Source organism: Nicotiana sylvestris, chromosome 6, assembly GCF_000393655.2.
Source record: "Nicotiana sylvestris chromosome 6, ASM39365v2, whole genome shotgun sequence".
Taxonomy (NCBI): domain Eukaryota; kingdom Viridiplantae; phylum Streptophyta; class Magnoliopsida; order Solanales; family Solanaceae; genus Nicotiana; species Nicotiana sylvestris.
Genome location: NC_091062.1, coordinates 115,790,011 through 115,808,104, shown reverse-complemented (window position 1 = coordinate 115,808,104; position 18,094 = coordinate 115,790,011). Strand labels below are relative to the sequence as shown.

The 18,094-nt window shown below is 40.7% G+C and overlaps 1 protein-coding gene across 5 annotated transcripts; it reads right to left on the bottom strand.

The window, feature by feature from the left end:
- Positions 1–1,989: 1,989 nt before the first annotated feature.
- LOC138870023 (uncharacterized) lies at positions 1,990–17,843 on the bottom strand. Of its 5 annotated transcripts, none has more exons than XM_070147492.1 (5): positions 17,142–17,843; positions 12,573–12,689; positions 5,605–5,672; positions 4,599–4,647; positions 1,990–2,267 (listed from the first exon to the last, which is right to left on the bottom strand). In XM_070147492.1, exons 1-5 carry the CDS (start codon positions 17,262–17,264, stop codon positions 2,262–2,264), a joined length of 363 nt encoding a protein of 120 aa, XP_070003593.1. In that variant the 5' UTR covers positions 17,265–17,843; the 3' UTR covers positions 1,990–2,261. The 5 variants fall into 5 exon arrangements, 1 of the variants encoding a protein (XP_070003593.1); XR_011400206.1 differs by lacking the exons at positions 1,990–2,267; positions 5,605–5,672 and adding exons at positions 10,561–12,103; positions 13,507–13,574 and having other exon boundaries at positions 4,372–4,647; XR_011400204.1 differs by lacking the exon at positions 1,990–2,267 and adding an exon at positions 10,561–12,103 and having other exon boundaries at positions 4,372–4,647.
- Positions 17,844–18,094: the final 251 nt, after the last annotated feature.

Sequence of the window (18,094 nt, the reverse complement as noted above, 5' to 3'; positions counted from 1 at the left end):
CGCACCGCTGATCGATTAGTTTTACCGCAAATATGTCTTTCCGAATTTAAAAGGTGATATATAGAAAGAGTGCAAACACTCATCAAGCGTTGCAATGGGATTGATTACGCACGAGTAAAATATGATGTTGAACATGATTTATGCGACAATAAATAGCATGTTATCAAATATTTGCACAAAAATAATAAATGCAATATTTAAATAACTGAAAGACAGTTATGTAAAAAGAAAACAAATAGACAAGTCAGTTTTAGGAAAATAAAGAAATCATATATAAGCAGTTAAATCCAAATAAAGGGTAAAGGGTACATGGGATAAAGCATGCTTAGACTAATTCACAAAAAATAAGTTTGTTATGGTAAGAGTCTAAGATATCCCCAGCAGAGTCGACATGCTGTCGCGCCCCCTCTTTCGTCGTGGAAGTTCGGGGTTTCGACATTCATGGGGGAACAACTCGTTTCCTTTTGGGAATTAGGTATTTGAATTTGAAGAGTCGCCGCCTGACAGATTAAGGTGCGTTAGGGCACCTAGAGCAATTAACTCATCTAACTAGTTTGCATTACCAGAAATTAGGGTAAGGACTCAAAATAACCTTGAGGGGAAGGTATTAGGCACCCCTCGTGGTCCACAACGGTGGGTCCCGGCCGAACTTAAACTATGTGAATTAGTCATTTTAACAAGTAAACAGTCTTAACACATATTTGCAAATAAAGGTAGTTTTCGCAATCTAAATACATATATGATAAAGGTAATTTAGATAATGAAGGTAAAATAGGTTTGGACAACTTAAACACACATACATGTAAAGAAAAAGAAAGTTTAGATAATTTAAACACATATAGGAATTGGGAAAGGGAAGTCCTAAGTTGATTAGCCTACAGGATCAATTTGTGCAATGCCCGGTAATCTTCCTCAACTAGAGGGCCTACACATGACATTAGCGCACAAGTCATCATATCCTTTTACTACACATTATCCCCCCCCCTAATGATTATATAAGCCGAGTTTGATTAACGACCTCTAAGCGTGTTGCTACCCGTCCCTTCCTTGTGGTCCTGGAGGATCTTAGGACCTCTAAATCTGGGCAGTTCTAGACAAACCTAAGGTATTTAAAAGGCAAAAATCTAGGCGGCAAACAAATAACATGTAGGACAAGCAAATAGAGAAAAAAGCAGTTAAAAGGCTCATATTTACCTCCGCATGTATATAGGCAAATAAACAACACGTCTAAAACACAGATTCAGGTAATTTCTAGAAAGGATCCAAGGACAGGATATCTAGGTGAACATTAATTCACAAATCTTGCAACGATATTCCAAAACTCAATGGCAGGGTCCAAATCAGCTTGCCTACTAATTTTAAACCTGTAAGACTTACACAGTTTATACACAATTGAAATATGGTTTCTAGTTTTATATAAGGACATTAATCACCTAAAGCTTGCCTAGGTGTGGGGACTATATGTAATCACAATTACAGGAACTGTTTGAATAGTTTGAGATTGTTCAACCTATGAGCATGCTGATCTAGGTGATACAGGTTATAACAGATGCTTCATATCAATTTGTATTTAGAGACATGATATCTATGTGGGGGGGCTGTTTAAACCTTTTTAGACGGTGATCGGAATAAACATGATTCAAACAGATGCAAATAGAGTTCCTAGAAAATATGGTATCTAATGCATACAGGAGATGACTATATTTATTAAGGCAGGATTATTAACTTAATAGCAGGATCTCTAAGTGAAAGTACTTTTGCAAAATCAAAAGCTGGAATAGCGATATGTGACATGTATTATGCTAAAGCAATAAACGTGAATACCCTAAAAACAGGATATCTAATGCACAGGTTCAACATGGTTTAAATGCAAATAGACACAACAATGTTAGAACATAGCTTCTAATGCAGATTTGTAGAATATAAACCTATAGCATGTTTTTCTACCCAAGTTTACCCACAGTATCACACAATTACCCTCTCGTTTCACTAATTACCCCAATATTTGTTTACAAATAATTATTACAGACCAGAATCGAATAAATTACATAAGTGCAATATAGATTAAACAATAGGGAGCCTGATGTAGGCCCAAAGCAAACCTGGGGTACCAGGCCTTTAGTAGTCTCAAATGCCAAGGGTTTCATTGCCAAATTTGTGTCCATATGTGTCAGAGTTCCCTAAGGACCACAAGGATCTCGGACAGTGCTCACACCCAGATTTTCCTCAAATAAAGACTGATTATGTGCAGTGTGGAAGAGTCAGCCCTGATATGCCAGAGTTCAAAGAGATCTCAAGAATTTCTAAGCAATACACATACTAGAGGGGCAGAACTTAACAACCTAAGAATAAGTGAGAGTGCTTGAAAACAGTTCAAAAGAGAGCAAATTAAGTAGACATCCAGTTAGAAGGTTCAGATTCACAAGTACTATAGCAGGCAGGCTTGCACACAGGGGTGAAAGGGGATTGGGAACATATGGGAATCTCATTAAGGGTACATGAATAGGGGCAGGGAGGCATGTAGACAACATAGAACACTTAGGATTTTCATGGTCTTGCTAAATTAACCAGGATAGTAGGCAATTAGAACATGGAGAAAAGATGTAGAAGATTTAATTAGACACACAAGTAGGGTCATGACATAGTTGAGGGATTAAACATGAATTGCAAACAAGCAAGCATCAGATAACAGGTGAAGTGTAGACATGAACAAGGCAGAATTTAGGTATGCTGGATAAAGCAGTAGATAAGCTAATATAGTTAGACATGCTAATCACATATTGAGCAGGACAGTGCAAAGCAAGACAGTGAATAGGAATAAGAATGGAACTTATAATTGATGAACTTAAGGCAGTAATGAAACACATAGGGTTTAGATTAAAAAAATAATCAGCAACATATCAGTTAGGAAGAGAAAAATACAGAATGTAAAGCAAAGGTTGTGCAATGGTTAGCCTTGGCTTTCAGCCGGCTAGGACAATGAATGTCACAAGTAGCAAGGAAGAACAGAGAGCTTTTAGAGCATAAGTGTAGTGGTGAACTAATGTTCGTGTCCAGAAGTGAGAATAGAGGAGAGTATATATAGCAGTTTAGGAGCGGAGCAGAATAAGGTAAAAGAAATCAACACTCAGCAATTAGGGAAATCACAAGATCAATTACACACAAAATCAACATAGTCTTCATTTAATTGAGGATAACTACTCAACGATTAAAGGCCAGGATTCGTTTAAGGAAAGAAATCAAATCAGACCTAAGTAAAGAGGTAAACAAAAATGAGTCTAATTAAGGAAATAATCGTGAAGAATCACTAACATTACAAGCAATTAAATAAGTAAGAAGAATAATTAAAGTCGTAAACAAGGGAATAAATCAAGAATCAGCACATAAGTTTTCTTACCGAGCAAATCAGTAAATCAAAATTCAAAATAGTACCAATTTAAAGAGGGAAAAAATATAAGTTTCCACAAATAGACAAGTAGGCTAAATAAAATTCATAAACACACAGAAATTAGCCGTAAGATCGACTCAGAAATCCTAGTAGAGATGAACTAGGGTAAGAGTCACAAGATACTGAATTAGACTAAGGAGAAATCATGAGAGTCAAAGCACAGAACGAAACAATGCAACGAGGGACACGGAAAAACCCACAAACGAAGCAAAAGTATAAGAAAATTGGGGCTTCAGCATAAATCGACTAGGGTCCAAACAATCTTAACATGAATCAGTCAATAACACTTAAGAACAACGATTAAACACTCGAAAATCAAAAAAGATTTGAGAAGGTGAGTTTAGTAAACCCTAGTTTTTAGGAAAAAAAAGGAGGATCAATTGAAAAACCATAAGACTTTTGTGAAAACATGTGAAATATATTCGATTCATCTCAGACCTAGATAGATCTAAGAAGGTCGAAGGATAAAAATTAGAGTTTTTAGAAAGGCAACAGAGACGAGCATAGACTTAGGAAACCATGGATTTAAGACAAAAATGAAAAAGATCATACTCAAGGTCGAGCCAAATAGCCTGAAACAGGCAAGAAAATTCAAAAGTGTAAAGTAGACTTGACATGATTCCTTGAGAATCTCCTCAAGGATCTAGGAGATGGAGATACTATAGCAAATAGGAAGCCAATATAGGCCTGAGACGACAGAGAAACATCGTAGAAAGGAGGCCTAAGCTGGTGACGGCACTTGAAGATTAGGGTTTAGGTAGAGAGCATTTGAGAGAGGAGGGAACGGGTGACGGCAGGGTATGGTAGTGTTACGACCCTAAAACTGGACCCGATCGTGATGGCACATCTCGTGAAGACAAGGCCATCCAACACTTCCCATTTTTCATTTATTAACAATTAAGCAATAAGAAACAGTCTAAACATGAATAAACGAACCAAAGTTTAAGCAAACGATAGTATAATATGCGAAATACAGCCCGAACACAACCGGTACCGGGGTGTCACTAGTCATGAGCATCTAACAAAACGGAATACTCCAATATAGATAACTACAGAGTTTAATACAGAAACTAAGAACATAAAGAAGTAAGATAGGGAAGAGCTCTGGACAGCGAACGCCAACAACTAGCTAGAGACTCATCGGATTCACCTGAGCCGGAATGATCAGCACTCGGGAACGAGACCAGATACGCCTGAATCTGCACACATGGTGCAGGGAGTAAAGTGAGTACTCCAACTCAATGAGTAATAATCATAAATAAAGAGTGAAAGCAGAAAATCACGTAAGACACAAAAGCATGCTATAATGAAGCAGTAAAACCATTTAAAAACAATAAAACCAGTGAAAGATAGGTAAAAATCCCTTAACTCAATTTAACTTCATGAAAAGCCTTTTTTCAACAATTAAGCAGGTAACTGACAGTAAATTATGAAAATAAACACATAAAGGTTCGCCTCTCGGGCACAGTATCAACAAATTCGCCCCTCGGGCAAAATCTCAAAACAGTATCAGCCCCTCGGACAATTACGCAAAACAATACTAGCCCCTCGGGCTCAATCTCAGATCACAATAGGTACCCGCACTCACTGGGGGTGTATAGACTCTTGGAGGGGCCCCTTACGGCCCAAGCGTAATATGAAGCCACCTCGTGGCGTACATATCTCAGACTTTCGGCCTCAAAATCAGTATCAAATGTTTCCTCACAACATAGGCCCTCGGCCTTACTTAGTCAAAATCCTTACAAGCTACTTGGACAATAGTAAAACATGGTTCTCAGCCCAAAAATATTATTTAAAAGATCATGTAAGTGTTAAAAACAGAGTAAGCATAGCTGAGTATGAAAAACAGTGAAATATAAGATGACTGAGTTCAAGTATAAAGTCAAAACAGTGTGAAAATACCAGTAAAACTCCCCGAAGGTTTCAAATAGTTAGTACAAGGCCCAAATATGACATTCAGCCCAAATCAGGATGATAGCAAATAGATTTCAATCAAATACGTGGTAAAATAATCATTCGGGATGGACTAAGTCACAATCCCCAACAGTACACGACCCCACGCTCGTCATCAAGCATGTGTGTCACCTCAATATAGCACCACGATGTGCAACCCGAGGTTTCAAACCCTCAGAACATCATTTACATTCATTACTCACCTCGAACCGGTCAAATCTCTAGCTCGCGACGCCTTTGCCCTTCGAATCGGCCTCCACTCGCATCGAATCTATCCAAAATCAGAACGAGGACGTCAAAATATGCTAAGGGAATGAAGCCCAAGCGAAAATAATCAAAATACGACATAAATCCCAAAATTACCAAAACCCGACCCCTGGGCCCACATCTCGGAATTCGATAATTTTTACATCAATAGATTCCTTATCTCCCCACGAGTTCATACCTATCAAAGATTCTTAAATCCAACCTCAAATGGTCCTTCAAATCCTCAATCAAAAGTCTACGTTTCCAAGCCCTAGTTCTTCAATTTTTAGCTTAATTTCCATGATTGTTTAGGAGGAATTCACATTAGAATCGAGTTTTAAGTCCAAGAATCTTACCTCCAAGTGATTCCCCTTGAATCCTTCTTCAATCCCCTTCAAAAAGCTTCAAAAACGACCAACAATGGAAGAAATAAAAACCATATTTGCGGACAAGACGAACTTTTAAACCTTCTGCCCCGGTCTTAATTTCCTTCTTCGTGAACGCGGTCATCGCCTCGCGTTCGCGAAGCACAAAAAATTTGTTAACCAAAACTCTTCTTCGCGAACGCGACCTCAACATCGCGAACGAGATGCCTCAGCTTCACCAACCTACGCAAACGCGACCAAGCCTCTCGCGAACGCGATGCTTACCATTCCGACCCTTTGCGAACGCGGGACTCCCCTTCGCGAACGCGAAGGCCAAACTTGACGCCTCCTTTCCTGACCCTTCGCGAACGCGAGGGTCTACTCACGAATGCGAAGACCAAAATGCCTGCAACAGCTGAAACCAAAATCTGCAATTTTCTTAACTTAAAAATGATCCATTCAACCCTTCAAAACTCACCCGAGGCCCCTGAGACCTCAACCAAAGGCAACAACACATCTTAAAACCTTATTCAAACTTGTACAAATCTTCAAAACACCTCAAACAACATCAAATCAACCAAAACACATCGAATTCAAGCCTAAAAATTCCAAAATCTTCTAAATTACGCTTTTGATCAAAAATCTAACCAAACCACGTCCAAATGACCTGAAATTTTGCACGCACATCCCAAATGACACAACGAAACTACTACAACTCTCGGAATTCCATTCCAACCCCTATATCAAAATCTCGCCTACCAACCGGAAATCGCCAAAATATCAACTTCGCCAATTCAAGCCTAAATCTACTCTGAACCTCCAAAACACATTCTGATCGCGCTCCTAAGTCCCAAATCACCTCCCGAAGCTATCCGAACCATCGGAACTCACATACAAGCCCCTAAGACATAAGTCAACATCCGGTTGACTTTTCCAACTTAAGCTTCCTCAAAAGAGACTAAGTGTCTCAAATATTACCAAAATCATTCCGGATTCGTCCGACCAACCCGATACCACATAACACGGATAAACGAAGCATAAGGAAGCAAAAATAGGGAAAATGGAGCGGTAACTCATGAGACGATTGGTCGGGTCGTCACATCCTCCATAACTTAAACAAAGGTTCATTCTCAAATGAGTCAAGAAACATACCTGAAGCCTAAACAGGTGAGGATATCTGCTCCACATCTCCCGCTCGGTCTCCCAGATAGCCTCCTCTACAGGCCGACCTCTCCACTGCACTTTCACTGAAGCTATATCCTTTGACCTCAACTTTCGAACCTGATGACCCAAAATAGTTGATGGCTCTACATCATAAGTCAAATCTTCATCCAACTGAACCGTGCTGAAATCCAAAACATGAGACGGATCTCCAATATACTTCCGGAACATAGAAACATGAAATACCGGATGCACACTCGACAAGCTGGGTGGCAAAGCAAGCTCATAAGTCACCTCCCCAATCCTCCAAAGCACCTCAAAAGGCCCAATGAACCGAGGAATCAACTTCCCTTTCTTCCCGAATCTCATAACACCCTTCATGGGCGAAACATTTAACAGAACCTTCTCGCCAACCATGTAGGACACATCTCGAACCTTCCTGTCAGCATAACTCTTTTGCCTCGACTGCGCTGTACGAAGCCTCTCCTGAATCACCTTCACCTTTTCCAAAGCATCCTGCACCAAGTTTGTCCCCAATAGCCTGGCCTCACCGGGCTCGAACCAACCAACTAGAGATCTACACCGCCTCCCATACAAAGCCTTATATGGAGCCATCTGAATACTCGACTAGTAGTTGTTGTTATACGCAAACTCTGCAAACGGTAGAAACTGATCCCATGACCCTCCGAAATCCATGACACAAGCACGCAACATGTCGTCCAATATCTAAATAGTGTGTTCGGACTGCCTATCCGTCTGAGAGTGAAAAGTTGTGCTCAACTCAACCTGAATACCCAACTCTCACTGCACAAACCTCCAAAATTGTGATATAAACTGAGTGCCCTTATCTGAAATGATGGAAACTGGGACACCATGCAAACGAACAATCTCCCGGATATAGATCTCTGCAAACCGCTTTGAAGAATAGGTAGTACACACAAGAAAGAAGTGCGCAAACTTGGTCAGCCGATCCACAATCACCCAAATGGCATCGAACTTCCTCAAGGTCCGTGGAAGTACAACTACAAAGTCCATAGTGATCCTCTCCCACTTCCACTCTAGAATATCTATCCGCTGAAGCAAGTCATCCGATCTCTGATGCTCATATTTCACCTGCTGACAATTGAGACACCGAGCTACAAATCTCACAACGTCTTTCTTCATTCTCTGCCACCAATAGTGTTGCCTCAAATCCAGATACATCTTCGCGGTAACCGAATAAATGGAATACTACGAGCTATGGGGCTCCTCCAAAATCCACTCCCGAAGCCCATCCACATTGGGCACATAAATTCGGCCTTGCATCCTCAACACCCCATCATCATCAATGCTCACATCTCTGGCATCATCGTGATGAACTCTATCTTTAAGGACAAGCAAATGCGGATCATCATATTGGTGCTTCCTGATGCGATCATATAAGGAAGACCGAGAAACCACACAAGCCAATACCCGACTAGGCTCCGAAATATCTAACCTAACGAACCGATTGGCCAAAGCCTGAACATCAACTGCAAGAGGTTTCTCCCCAACTGGAATATATGTCAAACTCCCCACACTCACCGCCTTTTGGCTCAAAGCATCGGCCACCACATTGGTCTTTCCCGGATGATATAATATAGTGATATCATAATCCTTAAGCAACTCCAACTATCTCCGCTGCCTCAAATTAAGATCCTTCTATTTGAACAAGTGCTGGGGTCTACGATGATCAATAAACACCTCACAAGACACACCGTACAAGTAATGTCTCCAAATCTTCAACGTGTGAACTATGGCAGCCAACTCCAAATCATGAACAGGGTAGTTCTTCTCATGGGGATTCAACTTACGAGAAGCATAAGCAATAACTCTACCTTCTTGCATCAATACACAACCAATACCAACTCTCGAAGCATCACAATACACGGTATATGAACCTAAAGTTGATGGCAAAACTAACACTGGAGCTCTGGTCAAAACTGTCTTGAGCTTCCGAAAGCTCTCCTCACACCCGTTCGACCATACAAATGAAGCACCCTTCTGAGTCAACTTGGTCAAGGGCGATGCAATAGATGATAATCCCTAAACAAAATGGCGATAATAACCCGCCAAACCAAGAAGCTGTGAATCTCTGTGGCTGAGAACAGTCTGGGCCAACTCTGAATTGCCTCTATCTTGTTCGGATCAACCTGAATAGCCTCGTTGGACACCACGTGCCCCAAGAAAGCCACTGAACTGAGCCAAAACTCACACTTAGAAAATTTTGCATAAAGTTTCTCCTTTCTCAATCTCCGCAACACAACTCTCAAATGTTACGTGTGCTCCACCTGACTACGCGAATATACAAGAATATCATCAATGAAGACTATGACAAACAAGTCAAGATAAGACCGGAACACACTTGTTCATCAAATGCATGAACGTTGCTAGGGCATTGGTCAGCCCAAAAGACATCACCAAGAACTCATAATGACCATATCAGGTCTTGCAAGCTGTCTTACGAATATCCGAGTCTCTGATCTTCAACTGGTGATAACCGGAACAGAGATCAATCTTGGAAACACTCTCGCTCCATGAAGCTGGTCGAATAAATCATCAATGCGAGGCAAAGGATACGTGTTCTTAATTGTTACTTTATTCAATTGTCTATAATCAATGCACATCCTCATAGTGCCATCTTTCTTCTTCACAAATAGAACTGGCGCACCCCAATGTGACACTTTAGGTCGAATGAACCCTTTATCAAGGAGTTCCTAAAGCTGTTCCTTTAATTCCTTCAACTCCGTTGGTGTTATACGATACCACGGAATAGAAATGAGCTGAGTGCCCGGCACCAAGTCAATACCAAAATCAATATCCCTGTCCGGTGGCATGCCCGGCATGTCTGTAGGAAACACATCAGGAAAATCCCTCACAACTGGAACAGAATCATTAGAGAGAGTATCATCACCGACATCCCGCACAAAGGCTAAATACGAAAGACAAACCTTCCCAACCAGACGCTGGGCTTTCAAGAATGAGATCACTCTACTAGGAACATAATCAGTCACACCTCGCCACTCGATCTGTAGTGCACCCAGTATAGCCAATGTGACTGTCTTAGCATGACAGTACAGAATAGCACGACACGGAGATAGTCAATCCATGCCTAAAATGACATTGAAATCCACCATCCACAATAATAAAAGATCCACACGGGTCTCCAGACCCCCAATAGTCACCACACACGACCGGTACACACGGTCTACAATAATAGTATCACCTATCGGGGTAGATACATGAACAGGTGAAACAAAAAACTCACGAGGGTACCCAAATAACGAGCAAAGTATGATGACACATATAAAAAGGTAGAATCGGGATCAAATAATACAAAGACATCTTTATGGCAGACTGAAACAATACCTGTAATAACAACATCTGAAGTAATAGCATCAGGTCTGCCTGGAAGTGCATAGAAACGGGCCTGACCGTCACTTGATCGACCTCCCCCTATGAGGCGACCCCTAGCTGACTGACCTCCACCCCTAGCTGGCTGGGCGGGTGTTGGTGAAGTAACTGGCGCTGAAGCCGATGATTGACCCCTCTGCTGAGATGAGCTCGCAAGACGACGAGGGCACTACCTCCACATATGACCCAACTCACCACACTCATAACAACTCTCAGGTACTGGAGAAGGGGACTGAAGGGAACCTCTCACACCGGAGTGACTAGTAGATGCACTCGGCATAAAAGAGCCCAAAGTTGATGGAGCACATGATGAACTCTGAGCTGGAAGGGTACTAAGTGATAACTTGCCCTGATGAGAACTGTGAGAACCATGGCGCAATGACGCCCCACGAACTTGGGCGAGCTGGCTGGGCATGCCTAAATAGACGGCCTCTGTCGTGCTGAAACTGACCTCTCGAAAGAGTACCACTATAACTACCAAATCCTCGAGGCCTCTTTGCCTCCCTCTCATCGCGCTTCTAGCGACGAACAAACGCAATCTCACGAGCGATATCCACAACCTCCTCGAAAGTAGCACCAATCACCCTCTCCCGGATCATGAGAATACGAAGCTGATAAGTGAGGCTATCAACAAACCTCCTAATCCTCTCTCTATCTGTCGAAACCATCCAAATAGCATGACGAGCTAACTCAGAGAACCTCATCTTGTACTGCGTCACAGTCATCTCCCTGACGCAACCATTCAAACTCCCTACGCATCTCCTCTTTGTGGGATTGCAGCACATACTTCTCCATAAAGAGGACGGAGAACTGCTGCAAGGTAAGAGGTACTGCACCAACAGGCCTACGCCTCTCGAAAGCCTCCTACCAAGCAAAGGCAGCTCCAGAAAACTGATAAGTAGTGAAAGCGACCCTGCTGGTCTCCAGAATACCTGTCATACGAAGCATCCTCTGGCACTTATCTAAGAAACCCTGGGTATCCTCGCCCTCTGCACCACTGAAGGTCGGAGGCTGCAGTCTACCAAACCTCTCCAACCTACATTGCTCATCCTCCGGCATAGCATAGCAGGAACTACATAGTCCTAAGCAGCTGCAACTAGTTGGGTTTGATGTGCCCCCGGCGTCTGAAGTCCCTGCACGACCTGCTCAGGTGTGCGAGTGGAGGGAGTCTGATTGCCTCCCCCAACATGAGAAGTAACTGCGGCTGTAGTGGTTGAAACCGCCTGAACTAGGCCAGTGCAAACTGATAAGATCTGAGCCAAGGCCTACTGAAGACCTGGAATCATAATGGGCACAGTTGGTGCCTGAGTTGGTGTTGTTGGAGCATCCATAACTGGGACCTGATCCTGAACTGGGCAACTGGTGGATCTGCAAGTGTTGCCCTAGCTGCTTTGCCCTTACCACGACCACGACCACGGCCGCATCCTCGGCCTCTGGTGGCCACGGCTGGTGGTACCAGTGGTCGTCCATCATGGCCGGTAGCGCGTGTCCTCAACATCTATGAGAGAATAGAATAACAGAAGTTTAGTACTCGAATAAAAAATTCACACGACAAAAATTTCAAGAATATGAAGTTTTTCTTAAAGGTTCTGCAGTCTCTCGAAGATAAATACAGACGTCTTCATACCGATCTGCGAGATTCTACAAAACATGCTCATGACTCGTGAAACTTATGTAACCTAGGCTCTAATATCAATTTGTCACGACCCTAAACCCGGACCCGATCGTGATGGCACCTCTCGTGAAGACAAGGCCAGCCGACACTTCTCATTTTCCAATTATTAACAAGTAAGCATCAAGAAATAGTCTAAACATGAATAAACGAACCAAAGTTTAAGCAAACGATAGTATAATATGCGGAATACAACCCGAACACAGCCCGATACCGGAGTGTCACTAGTCATGAGCATCTAACAAAACAGAATACTCCAATATATATAACTACAGAGTTTAATACAGAAACTAACATAAAAAAGATAGGGAAGAGCTTCGAGCTGCGAACGCCAACAGCTACCTAGAGACTCCTTGGATCTGCCTAAGCCGGAATGATCAGCACTCGAAAGCGGGACCAGATACGCTTGAATCTGCACACAGGGTGCAGGGAGTAAAGTGAGTACTCCAACTCAGTAAGTAATAATCGTAAATAAAGACTGAAAGCAGGAAATCACGTAAGGCACAAATGCATGCTATAATGAAGCAGTAAAACCAGTGAAAGATAGGTAAAAATCCTTTAACTCAATTTAACTTCATGAAAAGCCCTTTTTCAATAATTAAGCATGTAACTGACAGTAAATTATGAAAATAAACACATAAAGGTTCTCCCCTCGGGTACAATATCAACAAATCCGCCCCTCGAGCAACATCTCAAAACAGTACCAACCCCTCGGCAAATCACATAGAACAATACCAGCCCCTTGGGCTCAATCTCACATCACAATGGGTACCCGCATTCACTAGGGGTGTACAGTCTCCTGGAGGGGCCCCTTACGGCCCAAGCGCAATATCAAACCACCTCCTGGCATCATCACTAGGCCATCGACTTCATATCAATCAAGTCACCTCGTGGCATACAAATCTCAAGCCCTCGACCTCATAATTAGTATCAAATATTTCCTCACAACATAGGCCCTCGCCCTTACTCAGTCAAAATCCTCACAAGCCAAAGGGTTCAAATAGTTGGCACAAGGCCCAAATATAGCATTCAGCCCAAATCAGGATGATAGCAAATAGATTTCAGTCAAATATGCGGTAAAATAGTCATTCGGGACAGACTAAGTCACAATCCCCAACAGTACACGACCCCACGCTCGTCATCAAGCGTGTGTGTCACCTCAATATAGCACCACGATGTGCAATCTGGGGTTTCAAACTCTCAGAACATCATTTATAATCATTACTCACCTCGAACCGATCAAATTTCTAGCTCGCAACGCATTTGCACCTCGAATCGTCCTCCACTCGCATCAAATCTATCCAAAATCAGAAAGAGGACGTCAAAATATGCTAAGAGAACGAAGCCCAAACGAAAATAATCAAAATACGACACAAATCCCGAAATTACCAAAACCCGACCCCCTGGCCCACGTCTCGAAATTTGATAATTTGTACATCAATAGATTCCTTACCTCCCCACGAGTTCATACATATCAAAAGTTCCGAAATCCGACCTCAAATGGTCCTTCAAATCCTCAATCAAAGATCTAAGTTTCCAAGCCCTATTTCTTCAATTTTTGGCTTAGTTTCCATGATTATTTGGGTGGAATTCACATTAGAATCGAGTTTTAAGTCCAAGAATTTTACCTCCAAGTGATTCCCCTTGAATCCTTCTTCAATCCCCTTCAAAAAGCTCCAAAAACAACTAACAATGGAAGAAATAAACCTCACATTCGCGGACAAGACGACCTTTTAAACCTTCTGCCCAGGTCTTAATTTCCTTCTTCGCGAACGCGATCAACGCCTCTCATTCGCGAAGCACAAAAATTCTGTTGACCAAAACTCTACTTCGCAAACGCGACTTCAATATCGCGAACGCGATGCCTCAGCTTCACCAACCTACGCGAACGCAACCAAGACTCTTGCGAACGCGATGCTTACCATTCCGGCCCTTCGCGAATGCGGGACTCCCCTTCAAGAACGCGAAGGCCAAACCTGACGCCTCCCTTCCTGACACTTCGCGAACGCGAAGACTAAAATGCCTGCAACAGCTGAAACCAAAATCTACAATTTTCTTAACTTAAAAATGATCCGTTCAACCCCTCGAAACTCACCCGAGTCCCCCGGGGACCTCAACCAAAGGCAGCAACATATCTCAAAACCTTATTCAAACTTGTACAAATCTTCAAAACACCTCAAACAACATCAAATCAACCAAAACACATTAGATTCAAGCCTAAGAATTCCAAAATCTTCTAAATTACGCTTTTGATCAAAAACTCAACCAAACTACGTCCGAATAACGTGAAATTTTGCACGCACATCCCAAATGACACACGAAACTTCTGCAACTCTCAGAATTCCATTCCGACCCCTACATCAGAATCTCGCCTACCAACCGGAAATCACCAAAATATCAACTTCGCCAATTCAAGCTTAAATTTACTCTGAACCTCCAAAACTCATTCCGATCGCGCTCCTAAGTCCCAAATTACCTCCTGGAGTTATCTGAACCGTCGGAACTCACATCTAAACCCTCTAATACATAAATCAACATTCGGTTGACTTTTCCAACTTAAGCTTCCTCAAAAGAGAATAAGTGTCTCAAACCTTACCAAAATCATTCCGGATTCGATCCGACCAACTCGATACCACATAACATGGATAAACGAAGCATAAGAAAGCAGAAATAGGGAAAACAAAGCGGTATCTCATGAGACGCCTGATCGGGTCGTCACAGGTGGGGAAATGATTTAGGTTAAGGGAGTCGTTTAGAGGTAAAAATGGTAAGAACCAATGTGGGCCGTTGATCTCAGAGATCAACAGCCAAGATTAGAGGGGTCTGGGTCGGGCTTAATTGCCTTTGGGCCTGGGTGAATTGGGTTAGGGGTTTGGGCTGGTTTTTTGGGTCCGAAAATTAGTATTTTCCAGGGGCTAGATTTTAAATACCCAATTAATTTAATAAAATAATTTTATAAAATAATTTATAAATGATAAAAATGTGATTTATGCATGAAAATATTTTAAAATACCTATGTAAAAATATGAAAAGTTATTTTCTGTATAGATGATATAATTATCCATATATATAGGAGGCTATTGTTGCAAAAATATGCAATTCTAGCCTAAAATGCAAATATGATTGTAAAAAAGCAATTAAAATATTTAAAAATTATTTGGGCATAAATGATGAATTTAGATGATTAGATTATCATAAAAATAATATGAGGGATGTCATATCTCCTTTTTACCACCCGAGGGGTACATAAGAGAATTTTTCCAATTAAAGTGACATTATTCGATATAGGATTATTTAAATTATCAGAGTCGCCACTTGGAATAGTTTATTTGGTGTCCCAAGTCATTGGCTTATTTTAAAATCCCAATTCGAGGAAATTTCGACTTTATTTTATAAGTCTGTGAACCAGAAATTCTAAATAAGGAATTCTGTTAACCCGGGAGAAGGTGTTAGGCATTCCCGGATTCTGTGGTTCTAGCACGGTCGCTTAAACTATTAATAAATGGCCTATTATCTAGTTTACTACACATTTTAAACCTATTGTGCATTTGTAACTTTATAAAAATGCTTTTTAATTATTTTACCGCTTTTAGGATTTATGAAATTATTTCTTGAACAAGTTACGATTGTCGTACACCTGCTGTTTTGGGACACACCGCAAACCACACTACATGAAATGCATCAGCGATTCGCAACATGTTTATTTTATTATTATTCGAAGTTGTTATGATCGGGTCACATGAAATGCACACCCGAATTGGGAATTATGTAGCATGACTATGCCACGGGAACCGTACTCATAATCACGATAGTTAATTATCGCGCCTAAAGCAAGCTACGAATGTGTATCATTGAGCAATTTCCCTTGTGGCACCAGCCTTTTGATACTTTGGAACATGAGAGGTTCTTACTATTTTAGCAGCAGATTTCAAGACAAGAAAATCCTCATCAGGAACCCAACTTCTCCACATAGTATCATTAAAAGGAGTTAACTTTAACCCTCCAACATTAATCATATGAACAGATTCTAATGTTTGTAATGTCATATTCTGACTGAACTCTTGAATTCCCTTAGGACCAATTGATTTAGCCCCATCACCAATTATGTAATCATCAGGGGCTGAAAACACTTTAATTGCATTCACAAAAGCAAAATTGGATTCATAAGTTGGTGTGAACTCAATTAAATGCTCACACTCCCCAACAATTTAAACGAGCTGAAATAGTCATACAGTGATGCAAGTGAGCTTTTCCACATGATTTTTATAAGAGCATATAAAAAAACAAGACAAAAGGATGCAAACTTTCTCAAACATCAATACACGTCTGTTCCAAACTTAAAACAATCATCTGGGAACCATTCTTGATACTACTAGTACATAATAGTTCAAATTACATACCAACATCAAATGATTATCATGATACAAAATCTAAATAGTGGCTCACGACCCTTCATAATACTTTAAATTCTAACTTGAATTCATCACTTAATTTTCAAATTAAAGCAAAACCAACAGTATACAGTCGAAGCTACTGCTGAATCTTACATGAAATGAGTTACATGGATATCTATAGATATTATCTAGGATTAGCCACACATTTCAACTAAAGGAGATAATTGCAAGACAGTGATTCAAATTAGATTGACACGGAACTTAAATCACATTTCATGAATAACAAAGTTCAATTGCCTCATAAATTCAATAATTAACACCTTAAACATTCTGAAATTCATTTGAACCAACAGATATAGGCACACTTTAAACATTCTGAAATTTCTATAAAAATTTCTTATTATATGAACAAGAACTTAACACCATTACATTAAAATTTAAACCCAGGTATTCGAAAACGAGATTCATACCTCAATCAGTAGTAACAAAGTTCCAAATAGCCGAATAAAAGCAAAGAAAGAAGCAGGAAACTCAGCGCAAATGGACACCAACAACCAATAGCTTCCTATACCCACACAGCTTAAAAATACCATAAAAATACACAGCAAACTGAAGGTTATCCGTTACTGGTTCAAGCTTAGGCAATTTCAGCTTCGATCGGCATCGAGAATATTCTGTCTCCTCAAGCCATGGGAAATCTCGAGTAGTAGAGAAATCAAAAGTCACTGAACTTTGCTGCCTTCTCTAGTTTTTAGTTCTCTGATTGTTCAAAGAGACGGGGAAAAAGAAGAAGAAAGTGAGGCTATAAGATCTGAAACTGAAGCCTTTAATTAACGTTTCTATATTCCTCTTTTCTGTTCGAATTTTGAGTGAAGTTCTATGAGTTGTTCGTTTTTTTTAGAGAGGAGGGAGCTGCTAATGGGTGTAGAAGAAGAGGGAATTGGAGAAGAAGAAGGGGAGGGTACGACGTTCAGGTCTTTTTTTTTTTTTTTTGAAAGGGGGATCTCTGTTCATTTCTAGAAAATGAAGAAGAAGGCCCAGGAACGGCGCCTTGGTTATTGAGATGGGGCGTCCTCCCTTTTTGCTAGGTCTCATATCTTGGTTTTAATTGTACGGGGATAGTTTGGGTTGATAGTTTAAGTGTATTTGGATTGGGGTTGATTTGAATTTGAGCTTGGATCTGGGTTAGTTTTGGAGAAGAATTGGATCAATTTATACAAAGAATTAACTCAAATTCATATTAAAACCTCTTTTTTTAATTACCTCTTTTATTCCTTTTTCCTTTATTTTTCTTTCTCTTTTTTTTTAATTAAAAATCCTAAATTAATCTAAATTGTAAAAGTAACTAATTATAATAATTATAAAAATTACTTGATCCTAAATCAAAAGAGAAAAATCAATAATCTAAATATTAAAAGGTAAA